Raw genomic sequence first — 25,260 nt, forward strand, 5'->3', positions numbered from 1 at the left:
TTCGGTCGGTCGGTTCCCTTGGTTGCTCTGCCATTCTCTGTCGTGAATGATCGATGACCGCGTGACCTTCGAGCGTGGCTTTATTTGTCCTCTTGTTCTGATCAATGCTGGAGTGATCAGTGTCGTTAACCCCTATGGGTCTCCACTTGGGATCTTTGTTGACCCGACTCCCAAGCGCTCCTTGCTTCTTGGTTTGTGAATCCAATATTTGGCTGCCCTTGAGTATTCCGGTGGAGGAGTTGGTTCTTTGCACATGGCGGTACATAAATTGGGTCCAGTTGAATGATGTATCGGTTGATCGGATCGGCCGCGGACTACCATGCTTCCGGAAATTCCCTCGTGTCTCAGTATGCAGCACGTTTTCAAGATTGAATTTGTAGCCTTCTTGGTTATCGTGAATAGATATCAATGATAGGCGGTCATGTCTCCTGACGGCCACATTATGTTCCTTTATTGGCCTGCATAATTTCCTCCCAGTTTGTCCAACGTAGAATTGTTGTAGTGGTTGGAGTTGATTTACTCTGGTTGTGAACTCAGGTATATTCTCGATGTAAGGTAGATCTACCCGTCTGGCAGCTTGTTCTCGCTGTTGCTATTGGTGAGATGATTTCTACAAGCTTCTCTTGATAAAATTCCTTGGATATTCGTTGTTCTGAAACACTCTGAGGAGATAATTTTCTTCCTTCTTCCATAATTTTGTGGTGCCGCAATGTGTCTGCGCTCTCTGGAACACGGTTTGGACGCAGCTCTTCTTGTGGTTTATTGGATGATTACTGCTGTGGTTCAGTATTTGGTCCGTATGTGTCTCTTTCCGCTATATGCAGGTTTCCAGTATCCCATCCATCTTCCTGTTCACTAGAACGTCCAAGAATTTTTGTCGATTATTCCTCTCCAGTTCAACTGTAAACTTGATATCTTCAAACATGGTATTGAGCAGTTCGTGCGTCCTGCTTTATGTACTTCGTTTGATGATGACCACCAACGTGTCCAAACACATTTTTACGGAATGATTTGTTTTGGATTGATACTGCTCAGATCAGTACAGCACTTCTTATACAGGTCACCTTCGCAAAAGGAAACGTTGGTAATGTCAGAAAGAAGAAGAATGGCCACATAGTGCTATTAGATAAGGGATGGTGATTACAGATTTGGTCAGGAGACCCCTAGATGTGTGCACACCTCCAGGTTGTATCTGACAGGGTTTAAACGCCATTGGTGATTAACTTACGTTTGGACTATTTGTGTTGAAACATTCGTCTCGTGATACTTTTATTAGCTCGGTGTTTAAACTCATACAAGTCACGCAAACGAAACTGCGCGTGATATAGAGGTGAGAAACTTTGGATATTGCGCGATTTGTTGATGGCATTCATCTTTCAGTTCATGAAGTTCGTGGCTGGTTCTATGTGCCTTTCTTGGATGTTTTTATATACAGTTGTGCTGGTACCTAAACGAAAGCCGATCTGTGAATGAGAGTCTCGTGTTATACGGTAGAAATGAATGGAATGCGTGCTCAATCACGAATAAAATGCAACATCCATTGACAAGGCTTCCACCCATTGATTTCGTATTGGGAGCGATCATGACCTTTCTTTATAAATAGAGCCACTTTTGCGCATTCTCCTTATATTTCTTTGATTTGTCGATCGGTAGATGGGGTACTGTCCACTATATGAGACAGTGTCATCTTTGTGGTAAGGCGAAACTACAGACGTGCGACAATTAAGCGCTTTTGTCCGCTCAACCTGTTCCACTTAATTAAAACCACTGGGCTGTTGTAGGGACCTTGTTCTAGGACACGCCGAATTGGAAGAGAAAAGAATATGAACATTTAGCAACCCACAATGCTAATCACGGACGTTTGGTGGACACAGGAAGATGAACTTGGCCTGCTGAAACAAATTCCAAGGATCAAGTGCGTACTGATCAGAAGACCGGTCAGCTTCGCACCTACCGGATCAATTTTACTCCTGCTCAATTATTCGAGAAGGAAGGACTCTGCGGGAATTCGCTTAAGCTGCAGTAGTTCAACGTATGCCATTCAGCCCTTATTGAAGCGAAGTGAACTCAAAATCATTTCGAGACTAAGTGAATCTAATCCTCCAATGGAAAGTGCAGCATTATTTAGACTAGGAGTCTGTGAGGAATAAGGCGATGTAGCTTTGCTCTAAGTGATGCGTCATGAGGAAAACATCATTCTCATGTGTGACCGATTGATGATTTCGTTCAGTTAGCTTCGCGGAAAAAGGCATTTCATTGGCGAATACAGCGTGCAGATTTAGGTGATGCATAATATTAGGGATTGGCGTTGATTATTTATTTTTCGAAGTTTGCTTAATGGTGCCATGTTATAACCAATCAACAGACACTACAACCCAATGCATACAATAGCTCATGATAAAGACCTCCAAGAAATAAATGCTTTTTACATCGGTAGACTTGGACACCGCCAAGATAACTGTCGCCGAACTACCTGACAGATACGGCAAACCAAATGGGTCGCTGGAAAAAGAAGACCTCTGCGAATTCCTCAGCCTGTGCCTGACTACATATTTTGAGTTCAACCGCAACTACTACGAACAACTACGAGGAGGATGGGATCTCTGATTTCTGGATTCATTGCGAAAGTTGTAGTGCAATAACTGGAGCGAGTTGCAGTTCCGGACATAAACCCCAAGATATGGATCCGTTACGTAGACGACGGCTTTGTCATCATCAAAAGGACTGAACTTGAAAAAAACAAGTCAATTAATAAACAGCGTTTTTCATGATATTCAATTCCCAATAGAAGAAGAAACGTATGGAAAACTGGTATTCCTGGACGTCCTCATCACGAGGTTACCAAACGGACAACTGCAGATGGAAGTCTACAGGAAGGCAACGCGCACAGACCAAATTCTCGGCTACCACAGTAATCACCCCAACTGTCACAAGCAAAGCTTCATCCGGACCGTTTTCAAGCGTATTGAGACGCACTGCAACACTACGGAGTCAAAAGTCAGGGAAGAGAAACGCTTGTACAGAGCTCTTCAGAGAAACGGATACCCGAGAAATTTCATCTGGCGGACTCTGAAAAAAACCGATTTGACCAACCCTACATCACAAGGAGAAGGCAAACGGATCAAACTTCCATACATCAGGAATATTTCGGAAAAGAAAGCACGCTTGCTACGATAGTACATCACAACAGTGTACCATCCTACGGAGAACACCATCAAACCCAAAGGGACAATTAGACACAATGCTGAGAACGAACGCTGTGTACAAGATTCAGTGCGGGGATTGTGACAAACACTATGTGGGACAAACGGGAAGGAAGCTTTCTACCAGGATACATGAACAAAAACTTGCAACCAAAAGGCACGACCAATTTTCGCTCGTCTCCGTACACTAAGATCAAGATGGACAAAAGTTCACCTGGAGCACCGTTCACATATTTGCTCAAGCGAGAACAAAGAAAGAACGTAAATCCATGGAAGCATGGCACTTTACTGAAAAAGCCATCAACAAACACATCTATCTGCACACATCTATCTAACACACGTCTATCTGCCAGTGCGAACAGAAGAATTACGAAACTACAGAACGCAGAGGCGGACAAAGAAAAAAGAAACAAACAATCAGGCTGAAGCCAAGAAACTACCAAAAATAGAAGACGCCGTCAAAACCAAACAGAATCAAGGAAGGGAGATCACAACGAAATGCAAACCGGGAATGAACTAACTGCAAACAGACCCAAAGCACCCGAAACAGCCATCCAACAAACCAATGGAATAAGAGGTATACAGACCACAACGCAGCAAAACAAAATCACGGTCGGTTCTACCTAAACGCAGCTAGGCACGGAAGAAGCACCCATTCAACTGTGCACTGGCGATGTCTCCTCGACTGGGGGCGAAACGTTTGCAAGCCAATTGCCAAGTTCGGCGAACAGATCAACTGCTATCCGATCAACCACCAGTAAACACACCCGAGCTACCTATGTTTCGACAAATTGACAATAGATGCTTTGTGGATATAGATATGAGCACCTGAGAAGCTCTTTGCTAATTCTTGGCGCATCATCATCATTCTTGGGTCATCAAACATCCACCAAATCATTGTGTCAATCAAGGGTTTGAAATCAGCTTTTTTCGACCTATTTAGTCGTAGGACCATTAGTCAGTGAATGAGTTTTGTTCATCTTGGAAGCTTCAGTTCGACAGCTACTCCATTGAAGTTTGAATTCGTTTTCAACTCATCTATGGAATCTCTCGACGCACCTTAAGCTTTATGGTAAAAAGATAAAGAGTCTGCGTTTTACGCCTGCATTTCTGAAACGACAGATTACCAGGAGGGGTACGTTTTAAATCTACTAGACTATAAAAGCCTGCCGTGATGAGCTACCACTATATCAAACACATTTAGTTGAAAGTCAAACAGTTAGAATGCGCCGAAGCCCGTTCCTGAGCCCACAGACTTACAAGTGCAAGGCACACAATGAATGATCAATACCGAGAAATAGGTAAAGTTTTCGATACATATGTCACCAAATTAATATTCAATTTTCAGTGATGTTTGTTAACATGCCACTGTAGATCAAGCAGGAAGGACCTGCTTGATATAACGACGAAACCATGAGGTTGTGCGTCCGGTTAGACGGATGATCAGCTGAGTTAACCTCCCACTAACACAATATCAGTGAGCAACTCAAGCGATGTTCTTTGGGGTGAAAATAGGGAAGCGAAATGAGGATTTGAAAATAACCAAAGCCCCACATTGGTGTATGACCATTCAGAGGTATATCTCAGGAGCGGTCAGCGGGTTTTTCATATAAGGTTTTCCATAACTTGCGACTTGTCATGTCCTCTAATTAACGTGGTGAGGAAGCCTTATTTTTTGTACCATTACACCACACTTGTTCGAAGTGTGGATTTAATCAGAAGGGAATATTGTTTGACGCGACTGTACAGCGACGTGAATTTGGACCGTTTTTCTTCCTCGTTTTTCAATGTAAACTTAATCCGGACAAATAAAAAGTAGGTTAAGGATGCCTTGACTCTTGTGAATAAGAAAAGCGCCAATTTAAAGTGCCAACATAGAGACCACCATCACTGCCTAATAACAGGACCGATGAAGAAAATAGCGATTATTACTAGTACTCTTTTAGTGCAATGGTCGACCCCTTCCCAGTCCAGTTTTTACAGTTCCTGTTCAACCGGGTAAAATGTTCCGGCATGCACGACCAATCTCCATTGGATAATCAAAGGTGAGCATTCTCGGAAGCAGTATCTATGATAAAGATTAATTTTATGATGAAATTTAATCTGTCTGTTTTCCATTGAAGTTGCTGAAACAAAAATGGGACATATTTTAAAAATACACTTACTTTCTTGTAACTTAATAAATAACTCAGCAACCATGGATAGAAGAAGACACAAAACGTTCCGAGGCAACTGTCTCGTTTAAAGTCTACTCCCGGACAAATAACAGTCCAGACGTTCCCCTGTGCTGACATCTATGGCGAGCGTGACCACCTATAACTCAATCGTGACTGAACGACATGGGTCTGATCTTCTTCACTAGCAAGACATCATTTCACTTTCGGGTTGCCTACTTGACGATATCTATATAGTTAATGAATTTGTTCACACAGAAACAGGCCAGTATATCATACATAAAGGGGATTCTCGTGTGGAAAGCAAACCAAGCAGTTCAAGAGAAGACTAACATACAAATCCTTACTCAGAAGCAGAGTTCGGAGAAGTTGCTTGGTTGTTAGCGCATATGCTGCACAAATCTGCTGGTGTCATTCGCAACAATTAAAAGACCACGACTACTTTACAACACAGGTTGGATACTTTTTTGGCATAACATGGTACCAATACGCCAGTTGGAAAAAATTCTTTGGCCCGCCAAGCGCGTCTCTTTTCTCCAAGCTCATCAAGTGGCTCTCGTCTAGAGTTTTCATCAACTTTTTGTTCTACCTCGAAAGCCAATTTTATTGCACCTGGCGAAATGCTTTAATTTGCAGATCAAATTGTTGTTAACGTGTTGCAACTTCAGTGTATTTTGCAAATGTGTGAGGAAGTTTTGCGGCTTCGTTCTTCAAAATATCGGGGTTACCTGGATGTGAAGAGCTGATGGAGTCGTTAGAACTACGCTTTTGAAAAGTTTTCACAACAGATGTCTGACAACATGGATAAAGTCAACATTCTCTTGTGGGTAAAATTTTATCAACTGAGAGTGAAGAAAATAATCGATGCAACAGACAGATCAGTAGTGTGACGTCGCCTAGGTGACATAATATGCCACCGTATTTGGAGCTTATGCCACTATAAATCGCTCTCAGGTTCATGGTACTCACCTACAACACCAGTCAATCAAAATAGTTTCTTCCGCGCATTCGGAGAAACAATTGTTCCACGGAGTGAAAAATAATTGAGAAGGCATTTTGGATTGAATTGGAAACGCCGTGCCGTTAAGTTAGTCGCACTTGCACATAAATCCCGGGGATGAAACCCCAGCGGTGCTCTCCAGCACTATTCAGTCACTATGTAAAATTTCTGTCGGAAAAATACACATACTAGCATTCTCTTGGTTCATAAAATCTAGTTAGACTGAACTCTGGTTGATGGAACCGTCCAACTATAGAGCCATGACCTGTCTCGTTCTGAACCCCCCTCAATAAGTTTTATCGGTAATTTTTGTTTATCCCTCGAGGATTCACATTATTCTAATTGTATTTATCTAAATTTTTTGGGTATAACCAAAATTGTGGATTTCCAATCAGGTCTGGAGGCCCAAATCGACCATATATTTATGAAGAAATATCACACCTCACTTCTCATAGAGCACACCGCCTGACTGCTCCGACCACTGATTTTCGAATACATTCTCAAGGGTATGCTTCAAGAAAACAACTACGTCAGTACCGAGAAGTTTTATTTCCAACCGCTAAAGCATCTCCCGAGAAGGTCGTCTTAGGCTTATAAAACAGGGGAGCTTTCAGATCTTTTGCAATCAGTCAGACTTGAGTGAGATTTCGCGACAAAATCTCTGTCCATGAAGCACTGGGCAACAAAATTTGTGAAATGTGACAAGCCGTAAAACAATGGCGTTGAAAACATTTAAAGTTACTTTCTAGAACTTGACAAATTTGAGTACGATTCCATAGATCTGTCAAACTCGTCTGCTTCACTCGAAACCATGGTCTCGTGAGTGCAAGACCAAAATTATGGGCCCGAAATTTTACTGCTCTTGATTCCCACATAGTATGTTGATAGCCGTAACAAATAGATATTCTCTCTCTGCTTTGGGTAAATTGCCTTCTCTTGGCGAGTGGCTCAACGACACTGGTTCCCTTTTAAAGGAACGAAAAGATTTAGGTCAGGTGTCTGCATCGTCATTTCTCTGAAGCTTTTTGAATAAACCCCGCTGAAAGGAATATAAGGTAATCTCCTGGACTAGGACCTACTCCAATTTGTATATTTTCAGTCCTTCCGTAGAGTAAACGTTGTTGCATAACTGGTGCTTTGCGTAACTTCATCAATGGTTACGAAAGCTAATGCTGTTGATCGACGACACTGATGTTTCAAGCAGCGGAGACGAGAGACGATTGCCGCGGTCGGTAAACTAGACACCAAACAAAACTCCAAAAATCAAAGACTACTTCACCAGCTGCATGTAAGCCTGGCTGGTAGCCGCTCTTCTTCATTGTCAACTTTGAACGGTGTTCATATGCATGAACCTTTTATCCTTTTTGTACGAATGGAAAATGTCAAACCGTGATTTTTGATCTATTTCAGGCATACTGAGGACGCAGTTGCTGACTGTGACTATCGCCTACATAAAGCGCACCTGCACTTCGCGAACTTTACTGAAGGGATTCGCAAAATACACTTATTTGCACGCCAGAGACTTAAACAAAACGTAGCTGAGTGCCTTTTTGCGATATTCTCCAAGTGAATGTGCTGTATGGGCGTCCCCTCATGCTTCAACTGATACGATATTCACAGTGAATATTCCTAGAGGAAAGTGTTCTCAGTTTGGATGCTTTGGAGTATCCGGCAGTCCTGTGAGTACTTTTCTTCAGAAAATTAATTGAAATATGTTTTCAGCTGATCAAATATCGAAAATACCAAGAAACTGTCTTCATCGCATCGTCGACCAAAGTCAAAATTACCTGTGCAATAGCCATGGCGCTCTCCCTGTCCAAACACTCCGCTTCCCCAAAACTGCTGATGTGAAATATGTAGGTGTGACACTATCTGATAACCTCAGTTAGGCCCAAACATCTTTTAACAGGGTCTGATGTCTATATTCACAAATCTGAGAGAAAACGAACTCTCTCTCTCTTCCACAGTCATACTCATAATATGGTTGGGCCGTGGTCACGTAAGCAAGCATCAAAAGAAGGAAAACTCTTTTGCAGGAAATTCTGACCATCTCAAAGAAAGTGACACTGTCAGCCGTATCTGAAAAGGAATATGGGAAACGGGTAACGTCTGGTTTTGCAGATTCGTCGACAAGCTGCCGTTTAACGCAGCCTTCACTACAGTTCCAATAACGGAACAGTCGAATGAATGCGTGTCCACCACCATCGCTTATTTCACAAGAACCGGAGATACCTACGAATCCAGATAATGGTAATTTCAAACCAAGAGTGCATGAATGCTGCCCACCATCCAGGTAACAGATAGGCTCAGCTGAGCAGCCAACCTGTCAGTCACTCTTCTTGTTACTAAATTTAATCTTTTCAGTTCCTTTCTCAGGTACTCCTTGAAGAGGATTACTATGCACCTGTCGGATTACTAAAATAACCCTCTCTACAAAGTGTAAGAACATATGTTTGTTTGCTCAATAAAAAGCACGAATCTTACCGTTGTCATAACCTCAACCGAAAAATTCTCCTTAATGTTCTTCACCGCTCCCACCAGTCTTCACATAAGGCACATCTTCTCGGCGCATTCGTACAGAGTACTCACTCGATTAGCCAATCAGTACTAAAGGATGAGTGGGACTATATCCCTTCCAAATGCGAGTCAATCACACCGCTGATTAGCCGCTTATGATCAAAGCACTTTTCAGGAGTTCAATGGTTTGGGGTTGATTGCACTATCTCGTGAAATTTCTTGCGCTCCTGCTACTCACGTAAGGCTTTTTCTCATGCCTATTTCTGTTCAGCTTTCGACAAATGTTGGCTTAGTTCATCGTGTACACATAATACCATGGTGAGTGTGTGCGAAAATATGATCTTTTTGTTTGTGAGTTTTCTCTCTACCTAACCTGATCTGGGATGGCTACAAATAAATGAAAAGTTCAACGTCCATATGAAGGATATTTAATACATTGAGTGACAGTAATCTTCGAATGTGTTGCCAATCAGGAAGTTTTCCATTTACTCGAATGTGGTAAATTAGAAAGATTGAAACAGAATTGGCATCGGGTGTTACAGAAAACTAAAAATAAATCCTATGGATCATCTGTGATATGAAATTGTTTTTGCACAGGACCGGGACAACTTTGAAACCTCATAGAAACCATCGATTTTGACCCTTAACTTGCACCCATTTACTCACTTTTGGGTATTTATTTATTTATTTATTTATTTATTTAATTAATTAATTGCCAGAAGTATCATTCTGGCCTCGAAAATGTTCAACGACCCATGTACAAGTTTTCATGTAGGGGACCTGAGTGATGATCGGCAGTGAATGAACCACCACAGCTGTTTCAGGTGTTCAGTTGCGCCAGTCTAGCAGGCTCGGATGACAAAAGAATACAACTAGCCGAACATCCACGGATATAAAGTTGAGTTTCTTTTGAAATTGGCTAACCTAAAATAAGCCAACTTTGCTATCCTCCTGAAACGTTCATCCCACGTTCTTCTGGTAAATCATTTGAGAACAGCAAAGGATCCGGCTTTATTACTCGACGAGGACAGATTGCCACGCCATGGGCAATAAAGTTTTTACTTCTCCTAGGCGAATCAGCAGACCATGAAAATTCCATGCCAAAATTAGGGGGGGGGGGCGCAATATTATGGGACGCTTTGTCGGTGTGTTCTCATACAGGTGTGTTTACTGTGTTGGTGTTGAAAACGAAGAGCTGATTTTCTAAGTACCTGTTCCGGATGCCCTGTCCAAATTTATGTGTAACATTCTGAACGGTTTCTGAAAATGAAATCGACGGTGTACCAAACAGAATGGATGCTATGCGCAGCAACCCAACCAAGGTGTTTTCGGATAGAAAGTGGCGACTGTGGTTGGATATTTGTTCGGTAAGACAATGCATTTTATGTTGATGTACGTACTGGACATATCACGTGATTGCAGGTCGATAATCGTTCGTACTCAGTGATTGAGCAGCCGTTGGTTGACTGACTAGAAGTCGTGAAATTTACATTGTCATTTATGTCACACCAAGCCCTAGAGAGTTAAATGCTGTGATATGGTCGGTAAAACTTCGACACTAGTGGAGAAGATTCTGTACCTTAGATTTATTGCACGAAGTTGAGATGAATCACAACGGTGGAAGTGGCTCAGGAACGTACAAAATATTTGCATGTTGTAGACTTGTGCAAATACAACTCAAGTTACACCAGTTACAATTCTACATGTATGTTTATTGCTTCAGATATTCTAGCAACTAATTATCCAGATAAATAACAGTAAGCGTAGCATGGTTACGCTACTTTGTATTGATTGTTCTTTGATGACCAATGAGTACCATGGATCAGCTTCTTCAGGTGAAAGAATTTTGTCCGATAGTTCTTTAAAAACGATTGAATTTTAGCTCACTAAAGCGCTATTAGTTACCAAGTCAAACATGGTGGCTCCAGGAGTGGCAGAAAACTTGATCACAGTAGCAGCAATATCAGTTATATCAGTGTAACGGTGTATGTATACCACTGCTGAAGCATGCAAGTAGCCTATCGTTTGGTGTCTAATCTCCACCCTCACATCTGATGGAGGGCGAAGTTTACTACGGGAATTGTGGAAGCCCCTTACAGTGTTGTAATCATCAGTTGTAATCACCAGTTGTAATCATCAGTGTTGTAATAATCAGTGAATTTTCCCGCAACTTCCATATGGACGCTTAAGAATGCTCATTTTTTGAAAACATATGCAGGTACAGTGTTCACTTTTGTGTCTAATGTAACTGCCTACTTCGTGCTGGTTTATAAGTAATTTCGCAGCGGAGGTTTCTCCCTTCCACCGGTCGCAGGTGCAGCATGATGAGCCATTTTCCTCCTAACACAGACCAGGTAGCCCTGGAGCCGGTTTAGATGACCAGAATTTATTGACTCCAGCTTAGGTGACCGCCCTGCTTGGTTTCAACTCACTGGTGTATGGAGGAAGGCCCTTCGCCGCGAAGTCGCTTATTAGCAAACACCAACTAAACAGTTATAAATTATTGAACAAGAAAGTAAACATCTGATATGCACCTTTTTTATGAAAAAAACTAACTCTTCACTCATCTTCTTGAACTTTCGTGGATATTGACTGACTGTCACACACTCGTAAACGAACGCTGCAAATCGGTTCCACAAGTTCCGTAACAAACTCCATCTTCCATTGGACGCGAGGTGGAGTTAGAAGAAAACCACATACTACTCGCATGTCTCGTCAGCAGTACCCGCCGTTACACTGGTAGCTATAGACAATAAACAACGCAACCCAGCTAGTAGCAACGCGCCTATACCAGACCTAATACAGGCAAGACTAGTGAAGATTACGTGTGAACATTGCGAAACGTTTTGCAAACTGAAAATGGGCTTCATGACTCACTGTCGACTTCGGTTAAAGCGACGAGGCGGTATCTGCAAAACCAGGGGTGGTTCACTGGTTTCTGAAGAACACTGGCCTGATTCACAAATCCACTATCGCCTATTCGACTGATCCCAAAATATACAGCGGCATCAGGGTTCTCACGTTTTTTGCGCAGTTTCGGCGTGAGTATGAAAGAATTTCCTACATTGTTTGAGGGATACGATGTACTTGTTAGTCGATGTAGTATCTACGGACGGACCACCAAAGTACGTCTGTCATGAAAACCTTCAGCTAATCAATTCAGGGCTTTTATGTCTATGTCTGACCTAATTCCGCCAAAAGTGAGCACAGATTTGTAGGAAACCTCTAGGTGAGCTCAACTCAGGTGCCAGATTTACCATATACAGGGGATGACCAATATTTGTGGCCTATATGCTGTGTAATAGGGCTGTGTAGAAATAAGATAATCGCTCACCTATGACACCCTTTCAGTGCCTAGCTATCATGTCGAAATATTCCGTTCTAACAGAACCTATTTTTAGAGTATCCCAGACGCTCGCAATTTTTGGAAGTTGCCAAAAGCTTAGCTTTCCCTTTATTTTATAATCCTCTTTCAAAAAGCGAACAGAGTCTTCTGTTCCCATGTGAATATTGCCTTTGATGGTCTTGATCTATGTTATCGTTAGGCTGTAGCACCCTTTCGATGTCCCACTGCCATGCCACCAGAAAGAAGCATCAGGGCTGGGCTGCTGCCAGGTTGCCCTAGTCGGGAGGCAGAGGTCGGGTTCCACGGACCGACCTTCCAGTCAGTAAATTCGTGCCCTAATCACTGAGTCATCTCGCCTCCGTAGGACTGCAGAATTTCAGACAGAGCAAGCACATATAAGTTACCACAGTAACGGAAGGGAAATGCAGTGCAAATCTGACTAAAGAATCCTAGGTGCGAAACATTATCATACGTGTGCTAGAAATACGGACAGTTGATTCTCTGGTTTATACGCAACCCGAAGTTGTCTCAAAACCATAGCAAAATGCGTCCTCCCAAAACATTTGTGTTTACGCATTCCACACCGAAATGCATCTTCGTTGGCAATCAAAAATTGATTCTGCTGCGTACTCTAACAGCCTCAGCGAGTCACAATGACTTATACATCAAAGATAATCAAAATTAAGGCAGACACAGCGACGTACATAATCCGTTGTTTCATTCATCAACAAGAGGTTTGCAGGGAAGCATTAATTACACAGTACATCAGGACAGCATTCGGAGGCTGCAGTACCAGTTTTGAAGCCATTTCGTTATCAGTGCTTGTTACTATACCATCCATGAGATGAAAACTGCAGTCTGAGATAGCTTAACTTTAGTTTGGCAACAATTAATTTGAGGTTATTAGCTGATTCTGTTCGACTACAGAAAATGTGCCCTATCCTTACTTTAGAGAAAAATGAGAAATATAAGACGATTTCGAAGTATGGTTTTTATCCGGCCTGACCTGTGTTCTATCTCTGGTACCCAATAACATAAGCAATGATTTAACCCGTAAATATCAAGCTTGCCTGCCTGAAAGTTTAGTTATTCAGCCTGCACCCCGGCGACAGTGATGGTTGGAAAGCCAGCATGGTGCATGATGCATAGGATTAAATGGGACGCCTCAGATACCCCAGACTACATGTTTCCCGAAATGAATAGAGGCAGTCTTCTTACGGAAACGTATTTATCAGATGCGCGCCTGAGTGGAGACTGTTTACTCACCACACGCTCCGATCTTATATCGAATGATGACCAGCGATTTTCCACCATGCATTGTTTAGCATAATTTTTGTTTCATTCTTCGCAATTGTAGAAATGCATGGTATCGTAGTCCCACAATACGCACGTAGAAACACCCAAAATAGCTGCCAACCAAATAATTTTCTGTTTAACCAGTGGAAAAAAGAAGTGTGCGTTTTAGAGTCTAACACTGATTGACTCATGCTTACCGGTCGAATCTACTTGAGAACCCGCCAGAACCTGTCTACCAGATGCCGTCATCATCATTTTAGGGTTTATATCTTTGATTCCCGTGGTCCATTAAGAGAGATCTTAAGTAAAGCATCAAAGTAAGGCTAGTTCCCGTCGCATTAGACAGCTTCCATGACTATAAGAGACACTTTAGCATCAGGCCACTTGTTAAGACCTCATCACGTCAAACTGTCCAGAGTTGTGTCGCCTGATGTCTCCAAGATGTGTGGAGTGTCTCTCTCTCATTGGACAGAAATTTACACTGCCTGTGGGCCTGCCACCACTCCTATCCATATTTTACCCTTAAGAAACATTTCCTTAATTACAAAACATAGGCTGATACTCTGGCTACCCCAAGCTTTCTTTGTATTTTGTTTTTGTAGTTATTTCCATACCATAGATTCGGCGCTGCAATTGCGTTGGGCATAGGACCCGTAATCATTTCGAGGACAACGAAGTATTTCCTTCAATAAAAATGTCTGTTGAGCAACATTCTCCGCCCACTTTTCGTGACCCATCCGTTACATCCTTCATGACTTAAAAACACCTATTTAAGCAGTTCAGTTTTTAAACACCCATTTCCACCATTCTGCAAGTCAAAAGTTATGGTACTCGTAGTATGGGACTTGAAAATTTCTTCCCTACGTGAAGTCCACCTACGCTGTCAACCTGAGAAGCACGACAAGATGTGTTCTCAACTGGCTGTAGACACAGGTGTTCGTCTGCACGATCGAATTCCCCATGTCACATGAACTTATCGCTAGATTGAATGTGGCCGGCAGCATGTTCACCACGGCAGACGTCAGCATACGTCACTGAAGGTGGGAGTTACAAGTGATCACTTCCACAGCCTAGATTCCTTTCTAATGTCTAATAAAGAAAGTTTCAACTGAAAGGAGGAGATACCATGACCACTGACATTACTCCGGCCTCATGTAAACCCCGTCGGTGATAAACATGTTCGTATCGATGATTCACTGCAGACTATTTCGGTGTTGTGGTCTCCAGGTAGACTGCGTGACAGTGACCAAATTAACACCTATCATTTTCTCAAATGTGATTCAATAAAACTTCTTTAACCTGAGTGTTGTTTCCCAGTTATGCCACACTGCAATGAGTTCAAGATGGGACTTGGTAAATCAGCTCAACTGTGTTTATCAAAACGCGTTTCACATTGAGTAATAAATGCTCTTGTTAGAATAGTCTATTATTCCGTTGAGATAATCTTGAGATTCAACAAACCATTTTCCTTCAAGAGGACTGGTGCTCATTTGAGATTTGTTTGCTGTAAGTTTCCGCCTTAACTAGCGACCAATTTTGTCTAAAGTGAAAGCTAAGCCTAACTTTTGCGCAAATTGCTAACCATCCTTCTTTTCTTGTCTGAGAAACCAGTCTTTTTACGCTCAATTTAGTTGTCATTTACGCCATATTTATTCAATAACAGACCACCATGGCATACGGTGATGCTTTTATTATTAAAACTGATACTCTCAAACGTCCTTTCTGGTACATCGACTGCGTCAGATAAGTTACTTTCTCAGACTGGGTATGAATTTTTTTAAAACAGCAGCTAAAATTCTGCGGCCAGAAAAAATCGATTCACCAAGTTTGCGCATATCTCGCTCCCAATAATGAGCTGGTGGGAGAAATATCTGACCAGTCTACATTTCTGAGAAACGTGCTATTTCGAGATCTCTTCATACGTTTTGGTATCCGAGCTTTACACAAAAAACACTGACGTTTATCTACCAAATGATTTATTTGTCCGTGCTTGGATGGGGTTTTTGCAGTCCTTTGCTATGGTCAGACTTTTGGTCATTTGGAGGACATTACATGACTGACTTTTTACCTTATAATAGAGCACACAAATAATATAGACAGTTGCAGGCTTTCCACCTCGATACGACAAGTGACGATGCAACCGAATTTGTCAAAATTCCGGGTTAGGCTAGCAAGGTATCAAATTCACGGAATGGGGAGGTTTTCCAGAACAAAGCGAAAATCAGCCACGAATTTGATCGGAACAAAGAAATAATGACATTTTCATGATAGTCTGTAGAGAATCTATTCCTCTGTTATGTGCCTGAAGGCCCAGTTCATCTTTCGAACACAAGCATGACCGAGATTGGCAAAAAATATTCATAAATTTTCTTACAAATTCGGTTTAATGATCATTCCTGAGGTGGGTACGCCCATATTAGATTTCCAAGTGATTTTTATATGGAAGGTCTTTTATGGTATCCTCCACAGATCAGGTTGGCCGATGTTTTTCGTCTGGTTGATGGAAAATGAGCATACTCCGAACGAGTGATCGGGTAATTCCAAACCATTTTGGTCCTGCTACTTCCTTTACTCCCGAACAATTGAAAATTCACTTGAAATTCCGGATGTGTAAACTTTAGCTAGTAAGAGAGTAGATGTCCGTTCGGAGACGATGTTCGGACATCAAATTTGGCTTTATGGTTCTCTGTATAAGTACCCCCCGATTAGTCTGAATGTCGCGAATGCCACAGAAACCACGCCCACAAAACTCACGGTTATTACAAAGAACTCCGTTTTAGGGAGCATACGTTAGAAACACTTTAATGGTAGACTATTCGGGAAGCATTCATCGAGTCTACCCGTAATCCAGTCACACCAAGCCAAATGAAAATGGGAATGTGAATTAAACTGATTAAACTGAAACCCTCTACAGTATATTTCTGTATATATTTCAAGCCAACGACAATAAAAAATCCCGTCGTCTTTGTTGAAATAACCAAGAAAATTACCGCACTTAGCTGTGGATTGTCCCCTCCTAGTTAACCCAGTTCCATTGAAATCATACAAGCCGCATTCCTATACTTCTATGTCCCCAATATCGTATGAATCTCGCAAACCTATCTTGAGATTTTCACAAAACAACTTGATTTGCTGTCCACCTCATACAATCTGTAGTCATTGATGGATAGGCTTGGTAACCGTCCGGTCAGAACACAGTGAACGCGTAATAACCTTAATTAGAGGATTCTGTCTCATACCGATAGCCCACACTATTCTTTCCGTGTCATTGAGGTATCGGTGAAAATTTCGCTAACAATGGTATTACTGATGAGCTTACTGCTTGGTCAGATACACATTACCGAAAGTACCATATCCGAAAAACGCCCTTTTCATTCGTCGCTGGATGGTGGGTGCCTGGGAGTGTATTTTAAACACAGAACATTAACAGAAAATGAAGTCAAACGAGTGGAAAGTGCCCTAAATTCCGAAACGAAATGTCACAAAAATATTCGGTAAACGAAACCAAATTGTCACCAGGTCCTACATGACCAAACACTCTAGCACTTTGCGTATCACGGAAATTTTGCTCACCGATTCTGCTTTGTGCTGTTTAATCCTCTGGGCTCACAACTTGAAGTCTAAAATCGTAAACCTCGACATTCACTGCGAAACTACTTGCCCCGTCTTTCTGCTCTATCGGTTTATCGCCTAGCTTTATCCCAATTCTACACCTTTAGAAAAGTTATGTTCGGGCTCATCACAGTCGGTGCTTTGTAACTTCATGTGGAATATAGGGTCAAACCCTCACTATTAGTGCCGAGACACCCAAAAACCATACAATAGGCGAAGTAGTTTCTGAGAAAACCTTTTATCTAGAGTCCAGACCATTGAGTTTTTTACTGGAACCAACCAGCCGAGGTATCATAAAATAGACCAGACGTCCTACAAACCCGGGGCTTCATGACTTGCATGCGACTTCTAAGTGGACAAAACTCGCGAGGTCAAACGATTACCCGAATATGTGTATTTTACAACAACGCGTTCAATGATCTACAAGAACGCGTGGTAAAAGTTTACGTTTAAAACTGGTTGACTTACGTGAATATGGATAGAAGAAACACTGAATCGAAAACATCAGAAACAGAAAAATCGTTTCGTGCTTCATGGGAACTGGTGGAAGTAGAAGCAGTTCAGTGCAGTTTAGGGAACTCAGAATTACTCTGTTGCCTGCTAACACTTCATTGGCGACAATGTTGATGCGGTTAGATGTGGTCTTTGTTAACTGATCACTAGGGTTTATATCAAGGTCATGAAAACCTGAAAGCCTAGACTCAGGCTACCCGACTTCAACAGTCCATTGATTACGTACCAAGTACATGGATGCTACTACATGCTAGCAGAGTAGACTCCCAGTTTTACCACGTTTCCACCCATAGTTGCGCTCCAGTTTCGGAAACTATGTTCACCCGAAGGGATCGGCAGTTTTATTGTTTACTGACGAATCGGATCGACCTCATTTCCAGCAGTGCCTTTAAAATCTTCATGATCTGGTTGTTCTGGATGTATAAGAATCTTGGAATCCCGAAGGTATGGTTAAAAAGAATAAGGAACGAGTTTAAACTGAAGATGATTAGGTAAATCAAGCGAATTGCACATCTAAAGCAGTCCAAAGTACCACGAGAGTCAAACATGTGAGAGACAAGCTGAGACACAAGAATAAATTCAGAGGGCTTACTTAACGTTCCCTCGGAAAATGTAGCGTCCACGCCAGGTTCTTTTCATAGTACAACAGTGGCATATGAGACTGGCTAAATACTCTCCGAAAAGATGAGTTATGCGGTTTGTCAGACCCCCAGATTAAGTTCGATGGGGGTTTCAGGAAAAACTTAATTTTTTCACTGTTCCACTACATTTCGCACGTAGAGTGTTCACTGAAGGCTCATATGGATACCTTACTCTGTATGGTAATTAATCAAATAACGTCTGTACGCGTCATGGACGGTACCCATCAAATCAACGTGTCAAGTAGTTTTACTTTGGCCTACACTACTATCAAATCTGGCTTTTGATAACGCAACAGAATGCGACAGACAAGTAAACTTTTATTGAAACTGATATCTGTTCCGTTTTTCAAGGAAAAGCTGTGAAGCCTACTGATTAAAAGGTTTTTTGTTAAGCTCATTTGGTACTGCTAGTTATCTTTTTCCTTTCAGTGGAATTCGGGGAGCACCGTTGCTCTTTTGGATGACTGGATTAATATTTGTTCGGGATGGATGCGGAGATAGGCTTTGATAAGTTTGTGGACACTCCAGGCGAACATACTGATCGTAAAACACAGTCGATACAATATTCCACTTCGTCCACAAAGTTCTACGAAGGAAACTTCACGCGCTTCTGAGTGTCAAAACCACCGTAAGTAAGAGCTTACTCCCGAGTTCAACCTGACAACATAAATACGGGTTTTAAAGACAGGAAAAGCCTAGCATGCTGCATGTACATCACTATATATATATATATATATATATATATATATATATATTCTGGCATTCCAATCGTCTATCGACTAGTCTCCTATGAGACCGCTACAGTAATCAAAATTTATGAGAGGCCGTACGTGTGAAGTTTGGCTGGGTTTATCCAGGGACGTTTTTTACTCTTATGTGCTTTAATTTCCTAGGCACGTTAATCTTAAAGCAAAGTCCTTTTTCATGGACTGTTAAACAGGTTTTCTCACTTGTCTTCCCTTAACCGTTATTGTAATACGCCGCTAAATGTGCAGCAGATAAATACGTAGGCTGGAGTAAACCTATCAAGGAATGTCTTGTATTTACCCCCGGAAATCATTTTCACATCAGGTCTGGTTTAGAGAACATACTGTTCCCTACTGATCTCGTCAAAAGTGCACTCTGTATCGATCCAGAAGGTTATGATGAGTAAAAATGGCGATATTGGTGGTTTAACACTAATAAAACTGATTGCGGACTAATAGTGCGCATCCAGAAACCCTACGAACAGTATACCTTAAAGAACGCAGTGCTCAGATAACGTACCAACTTATACATGAGACTGCCTTTGTGCTGTACATTCAGTGAAATGATATATAAAGCGGGAAAATTAAGTTACATAGTCCGTTAGTGAAATTGAACGCATTGTGTCGGAATAAGATCTTATTTGGTCAATGCTTAAAACATGGAAGCTTTGAGCATCCTTACTCCTATGGTTAGATGCGTACGACTGACTAGATTAATCGGCATATAACATCGTGAAAAATTTGTATAACCTGACGTTTCGTTCTTACAAGGCAATCTTCGTCAGAAGCAACGTAACCAAAATTATGGAAGAAATTCTGTTCGTCGCCTGGGGCTGTAGTCGATGTTATTTTGGCTGGTTTCTAAGTGCCAAGTTGATTTTCCTGCACAACTGTGCCCATGGAGATATATAATACATCTGTATATATTATACAATATAAAAATAATATATATATATATAATACATTCGGTTTCCAATTATTGAAAATTATGTTTACAGAAAAATCTGGTTATCGCTTTGTCTAACAAGTGCATTCATTTTATGTACAAAAAGTATCCCATTCTCAAAGGATGTCGAACAATTTGTCAAGAAAATACTGAGTTATACGTTGAATTGTATTCCGTTTTTTATTCAGTAACAATTGAACTGACGACCGAATGGTCACATACAGTTTTATAACTGTTTCCGAATTTCTCAAATGCGGACAGCATGAAGAGAAAAATAATGGCCGTGAGCAGTCAATGAGCAGTGCGCTTAAAAGGCACAAAACGACCAATACGGTGCTAAATTTCAACTGTGGCGTCTAAACAAAACTAAGTGTTGGACAACAGCACGTATAGTGGACCTCATAAGGAGGTATATAGTGAAGTAACACGGAAAGTTAGGTGACTTATTTATCGTCATTTTCCATCATAATTCATCAATATTTCGTGTAAAGCCATTTCTATCGGCACCAAAGATTGCAACAATTGCGAGGTTTTTCTACAAAAGGATAATGATAATTGAAAATTGCACGCAAGCGTTCAGGTTCCTCTTAGTGCAGTGAATAAACAAGTTATTTTGGGAATTGGTCTATGAAGAGTAGAATTTCAAATCGTCTGACGTAGAATCAAACTTGATGATTTTTAAATTTGCAACAACTTCGGGGTTTATTTAAATTGCAATCAGTCCGAAGTGTTCCATAGGTTTGTAAACTACGTAAGTAGTTAGTGAAAGACCCTAGTATTGTTGTAAATGCCAGTGACAACCAAATTCCATCAACACCCAGTCATGCGGAAAAGAATGAGATGGAAGTGTTGCTTCACTCCAGTCTAAGCATCAAAAGTTCAACTCAGAGTGAATTTAGAAATTTAGTGAGAACCGCAGATGAAGGCTAATAGCATAACGGACGAGATGCGAAGCAGTGAGTAAAGAGTAAATTTGAAACACTTTTCCAATTTGAAATATTTGTAACTCACTGCGAGTGATGGCAGGATGAGCCGAGTTGTCGCTGTCCCATTTAACAGTAGGAAGCATAATTGTTCATGGTAAAGTTCGTGAGTCCCGTTGGGAAGAAATGCGACCGTATTTTGTCTGTGTATGTGATACTGTGCCGAAGAACAGAAAAACCAAACCTGGTTGCCGACAAATAATACCACGAGGATTCCTGGTTCGGATTAACCCCACGCGGGAATACACCAGAAAGAAAAGAAACTAAACAATTTAAACACATTTACTTGTTAGATGTCATGATGAAAATTCGACATTATAAGGATCATTAGGCCATTGCTACATGGCGAATATCCTCAAGACCGAACATAGATATACTCTACTGATAGGGTAGCTAAGATGCTAAGAGTTATCTGCGCTTTCCAGTCATTAACCTAGAAACCAATCCGGAATCGTTCCTAATATCCTGCGCAACTACATCATGTAAAGCCAAATGTCTAAATCGTTTGATTAGGCGGTCTAAGTCATTACAGGTCGGGCCCCTAGACCGTTCATTATAGAAATCTACACGCAGATAAAATTTAGCGTCGAACTCTGGAATAACTGCTCGTCTCAAACGATGGCCAGATTTCAAAATCGGGAATCGCGCAGTAGCGTGAAGATAAGGAAAAACCTCCCCTCAAAAATGTCCTGCGTGGTGCTCGATCTAGGGGTCGATTTTGACTCTGTAGATTTGCGGATGCTGTGGTCTACATGGCACAGACATGCAATGTATACAAAACAGAGTGGACCTGAGCATTCATACAGCAAGCTGTTGTCCGGGTCTTTTTGATTGGGGAAAGTCATCCGCTCTTATCGTTCCTCCAATAACAAGTTACCCACCTGCTGCGTGGAACTCTTATAAATGCGTCAGACGCCGCGTGGATCAGAATGGTCCCGGGTCGTTTGCGCGCTAATATTAGGTGAATAGATACTAGCGTTCTCCTTCGTTCGGAAATTTTTCAAATGCAAGCCATTTCGAATAGCTTACATGGAACAATCGGGCTAGTGGATGCGCGATTTATGCGGGTAACATGTGAAATGATGCAATAAAACTGGGTGGAAGACAGCCCGAACCTCATGTTTGCAGACCAGTCAGTCAAATCGGTAGCTAAATATACTTAACCGAGTAACTGTGGGAATCCGGTATAATGACTGGAGGCGAGATCACTTCTCAAGTGGGGAAAATCGGGACAGGTGTTACCGGAATCCAACACCTATGGTGCCAACGTGACGTCATTTTGCCCCTCATGGATATATGGCTATAGGATGGATAAGCTACCAATGTTTCACTGTTTACTCCAATTAGGACATTTACCTCGTATGTAAATAGACCGCCTACCTACTCCAGCAATGTGCTCAGTGGTAACGATTCACAGGTAGACGGTCTACCACGTGGCGAAAGAGGATAAACGCATTATTAGCTAAAGCCAGTTGGATTGATAGTTGCAACCTGTTCTATAGAGGAATGTGTCAGTAGCTCAGGTAGCGTAGATGGTCGTTGACTTGTTCGCTGAGCTGGGCTATTTGATTGCAAACGCTTCATCACCAATCGAGGGGACTTCATCAGTGCGTTATTAGGGATCGTAGTGGTGCGCAATGGCACAGATGATGTCACCTCGACTGGTGATGAAGCGTTTGCAATCAAATAGCCCAGTTCGGCGAACAAGCCAACAACCAGTTGCAACCTTCCTGGTTGGAGACCGCGGAACTCGACGAATCAGTGAGTGAGGACACCCAGGTAAACGGCTCAGTCAGAGTTCTGACTCAAGAGTATCGCGTTCACTGCGCGGCTATCCAAGTTTCAAATCCCAAAAGTAACTAAAATTATTCAGTGCGAACTAAATTATTGTGCCATGACCCCTAAGGATCAAATAAATGACCGTCAGTCATCCAAGTATACTGTGATCGATAGTTTAGCACTGGAAACCATTGGCACATGGTTTTTGGCTGACAAACTGAAAACCAAAAACGGAATAGCTCGCAGATAAGCGGAAAGGAAGGAGCCAATCGCGTTTCCTAATTTGCCGCTCTTATGTCACCGAAACAGCATCTTCTGCAATCTCAAGGGTCTTATGTATTAATGTACTGTTCGGGCTGTTTTCTTGTTTGACTGTGAGACGACCTACTCGGTCAGCGGAAGTGAGACACCTTTAGGTCTTCGGCCACCATATTTCTCATAGGCTGGCGTCGGCGAATTCTGAACGAGACATATTGGAAACAAGTTCTCCGTTGTGTAACTGGAACTTACATCAAGTCAAGTGTCCTGAATCGGAAGCTGCGCCATGTAATGCACACACCGAATCACCGTTTACTGGAAAGGTGTTGTTTTCAGTCATTATTTCAAGGTAACGCAAGTAGAGAGTTGGTCAGCCCTTGAAGGATATCATGAAAAGTCTGGCTGTTGTCAATGCGACTGCTCTTCCAGAATGGGGGACGCGTGATCTTCACTATTCCTGGTTGATGACGCTGCAAGTTATGATAAGTTATGGATGTCACTGGTGTTCTCGTTGTTATTTTCGATTCAGATTTTCTGAATGACTTTCTGGAGTAATAGGCATCGTGCAGTGGGTTAGAATTATGTCCTTTCCCCATCAACTTCTATTCTTCCCCTGCAATATAAGACCCAAATGAATATGAGTGTACCACAGTGGAACACCATTGTTGAAAACTGATAGTATACTGCTCACGATGACGTTAATGATGATGATAATGATGATGATGATGATGAAGATGATGATGATGATAAAAGGCAATGACAAACACAGTACACTAGACCAGGGTGCTCAAGATACTTCTATCACCAGCCATTCCAGCTGAACTTCATCCGCAGTCACAGTGAATCTCATGACGATCGTACTGTGAGAGAGCTTGAGGTACACCGAAATGTATTTGTTTGGATAGCGCCATAGTTTGTAGTATTGAAATGCTGGCTCCATTGATCACATAGCAGGTGGTTGTGAACAGGGCCTCAGTATACTTTCACCCACTGTGAAATGCAGTTGACAAAAGTTTCTAAAACTACTTTAACCAGTATGGAATTTTGATTGGACCTCTGATTGCATTCACGAAGACGCTACAGTAGACCTGAGTAGGCTACGATACACTACGTGAGCACATAATGTGACAGATTTTCGAAAAACTGTCGTGTGCTAGAAGTGCGATATCTGCATCAAAAATAACAGTTTGAGGTGCTCACTTACTTCTTCGCTTTTATTGATCGGTTGATATATGACTTTTCAATGATGATAAGAAAACGCTAGTTTCTGTTTTGCGAATTCAGCTATTCTTCTCCAATCACTTTATTGATTGGCCGATTACGTGCCGTTTTTAGCGCCTCTGGTTAACTTATGGTGGGACGGAAATAGAACCCAGAACGAAATTTTTTACTTTGGAAGCTTCGTCTTCACTTGCGGTTCATCGTACAGAGAAAGTTATGCACATTCACGAAAAATTTGACATTTTATTGGGTTTTTGTCAGGCCGTGACAATATATTCAGTGTTTTTTTTATTTACAACAAACCTTGTTGTCTCCTCGGTCGCGAACGCATAAAGGTATGATAGCCTGTTTCAGTTTACGATTGGTCAGAATAATTAAGTCGCAATCGTTAAGTAAAGTCGCTTAAGTCACTTGAGTCGAAATATCTGCGTAGTAATTAGAATTGTGAAACCCCTTGGGAGAAGCGGAATCCATCCTAGAGTGTGGACTCCCAGGAGTAAAACAGAATGCAGTTAGAATCAATGTATACTGGCGCAGTGACTGACTTAGCTTGAGATATCTCACACTCAGAAGATGCCTCGGTGGAAAGGTCTAATAATGTTAATTTTGATTATGTGGACGCTGGGCAAACGAAGTGTTTGGCGCTACGTAATGTATCACATTTAAATAATTTTCTTCTCTAGGCGGGGCTGATATTGAGCAAAACTACGCATTTAGGTGAGCGGTTTCTCACTGAGTTAATTGGAAATTCGCATCAGTGCTTTGGATAACCGGGATGCAGTCACCTAGAAATGAATAGGATATTCGTTCGTACTGTATTCGGCAGTCAATTTATATCAACCAATGCTATTTAGCTAAGTTCCGAGACCAGACTTGAGATTGTTATAGGTCACTATTGGAGAGAAATGAGTATTTGTCTAAGCAAGTGATGTGCGTTTTTCGTCCCAAGCCTTCTCATAGTTTGACCATAGGACACCAGGTGAACCAAAGTTTCAACTGCTGGCAGACAACCGTTCCAGTCGAAC

At 41.7% G+C, this 25,260-nt stretch overlaps 1 protein-coding gene across 1 annotated transcript in view; it reads left to right on the plus strand.

The window, feature by feature from the left end:
- Window positions 1-3,701: 3,701 nt before the first annotated feature.
- The window catches only part of T265_06426 (hypothetical protein), a gene marked incomplete at both ends in the record, with an annotated part of 35,135 nt that continues 13,576 nt past the window's right edge, over window positions 3,702-25,260 (plus strand). The window contains one exon of the mRNA XM_009171684.1: window positions 3,702-3,780. Coding sequence (XP_009169948.1) covers window positions 3,702-3,780 — 79 coding nt within the window. The remainder of the gene's footprint in view (window positions 3,781-25,260) is intronic.

This window comes from Opisthorchis viverrini (assembly GCF_000715545.1).
Source record: "Opisthorchis viverrini unplaced genomic scaffold opera_v5_132, whole genome shotgun sequence".
In the NCBI taxonomy this organism is placed as follows: Eukaryota; Metazoa; Platyhelminthes; class Trematoda; order Opisthorchiida; family Opisthorchiidae; genus Opisthorchis; species Opisthorchis viverrini.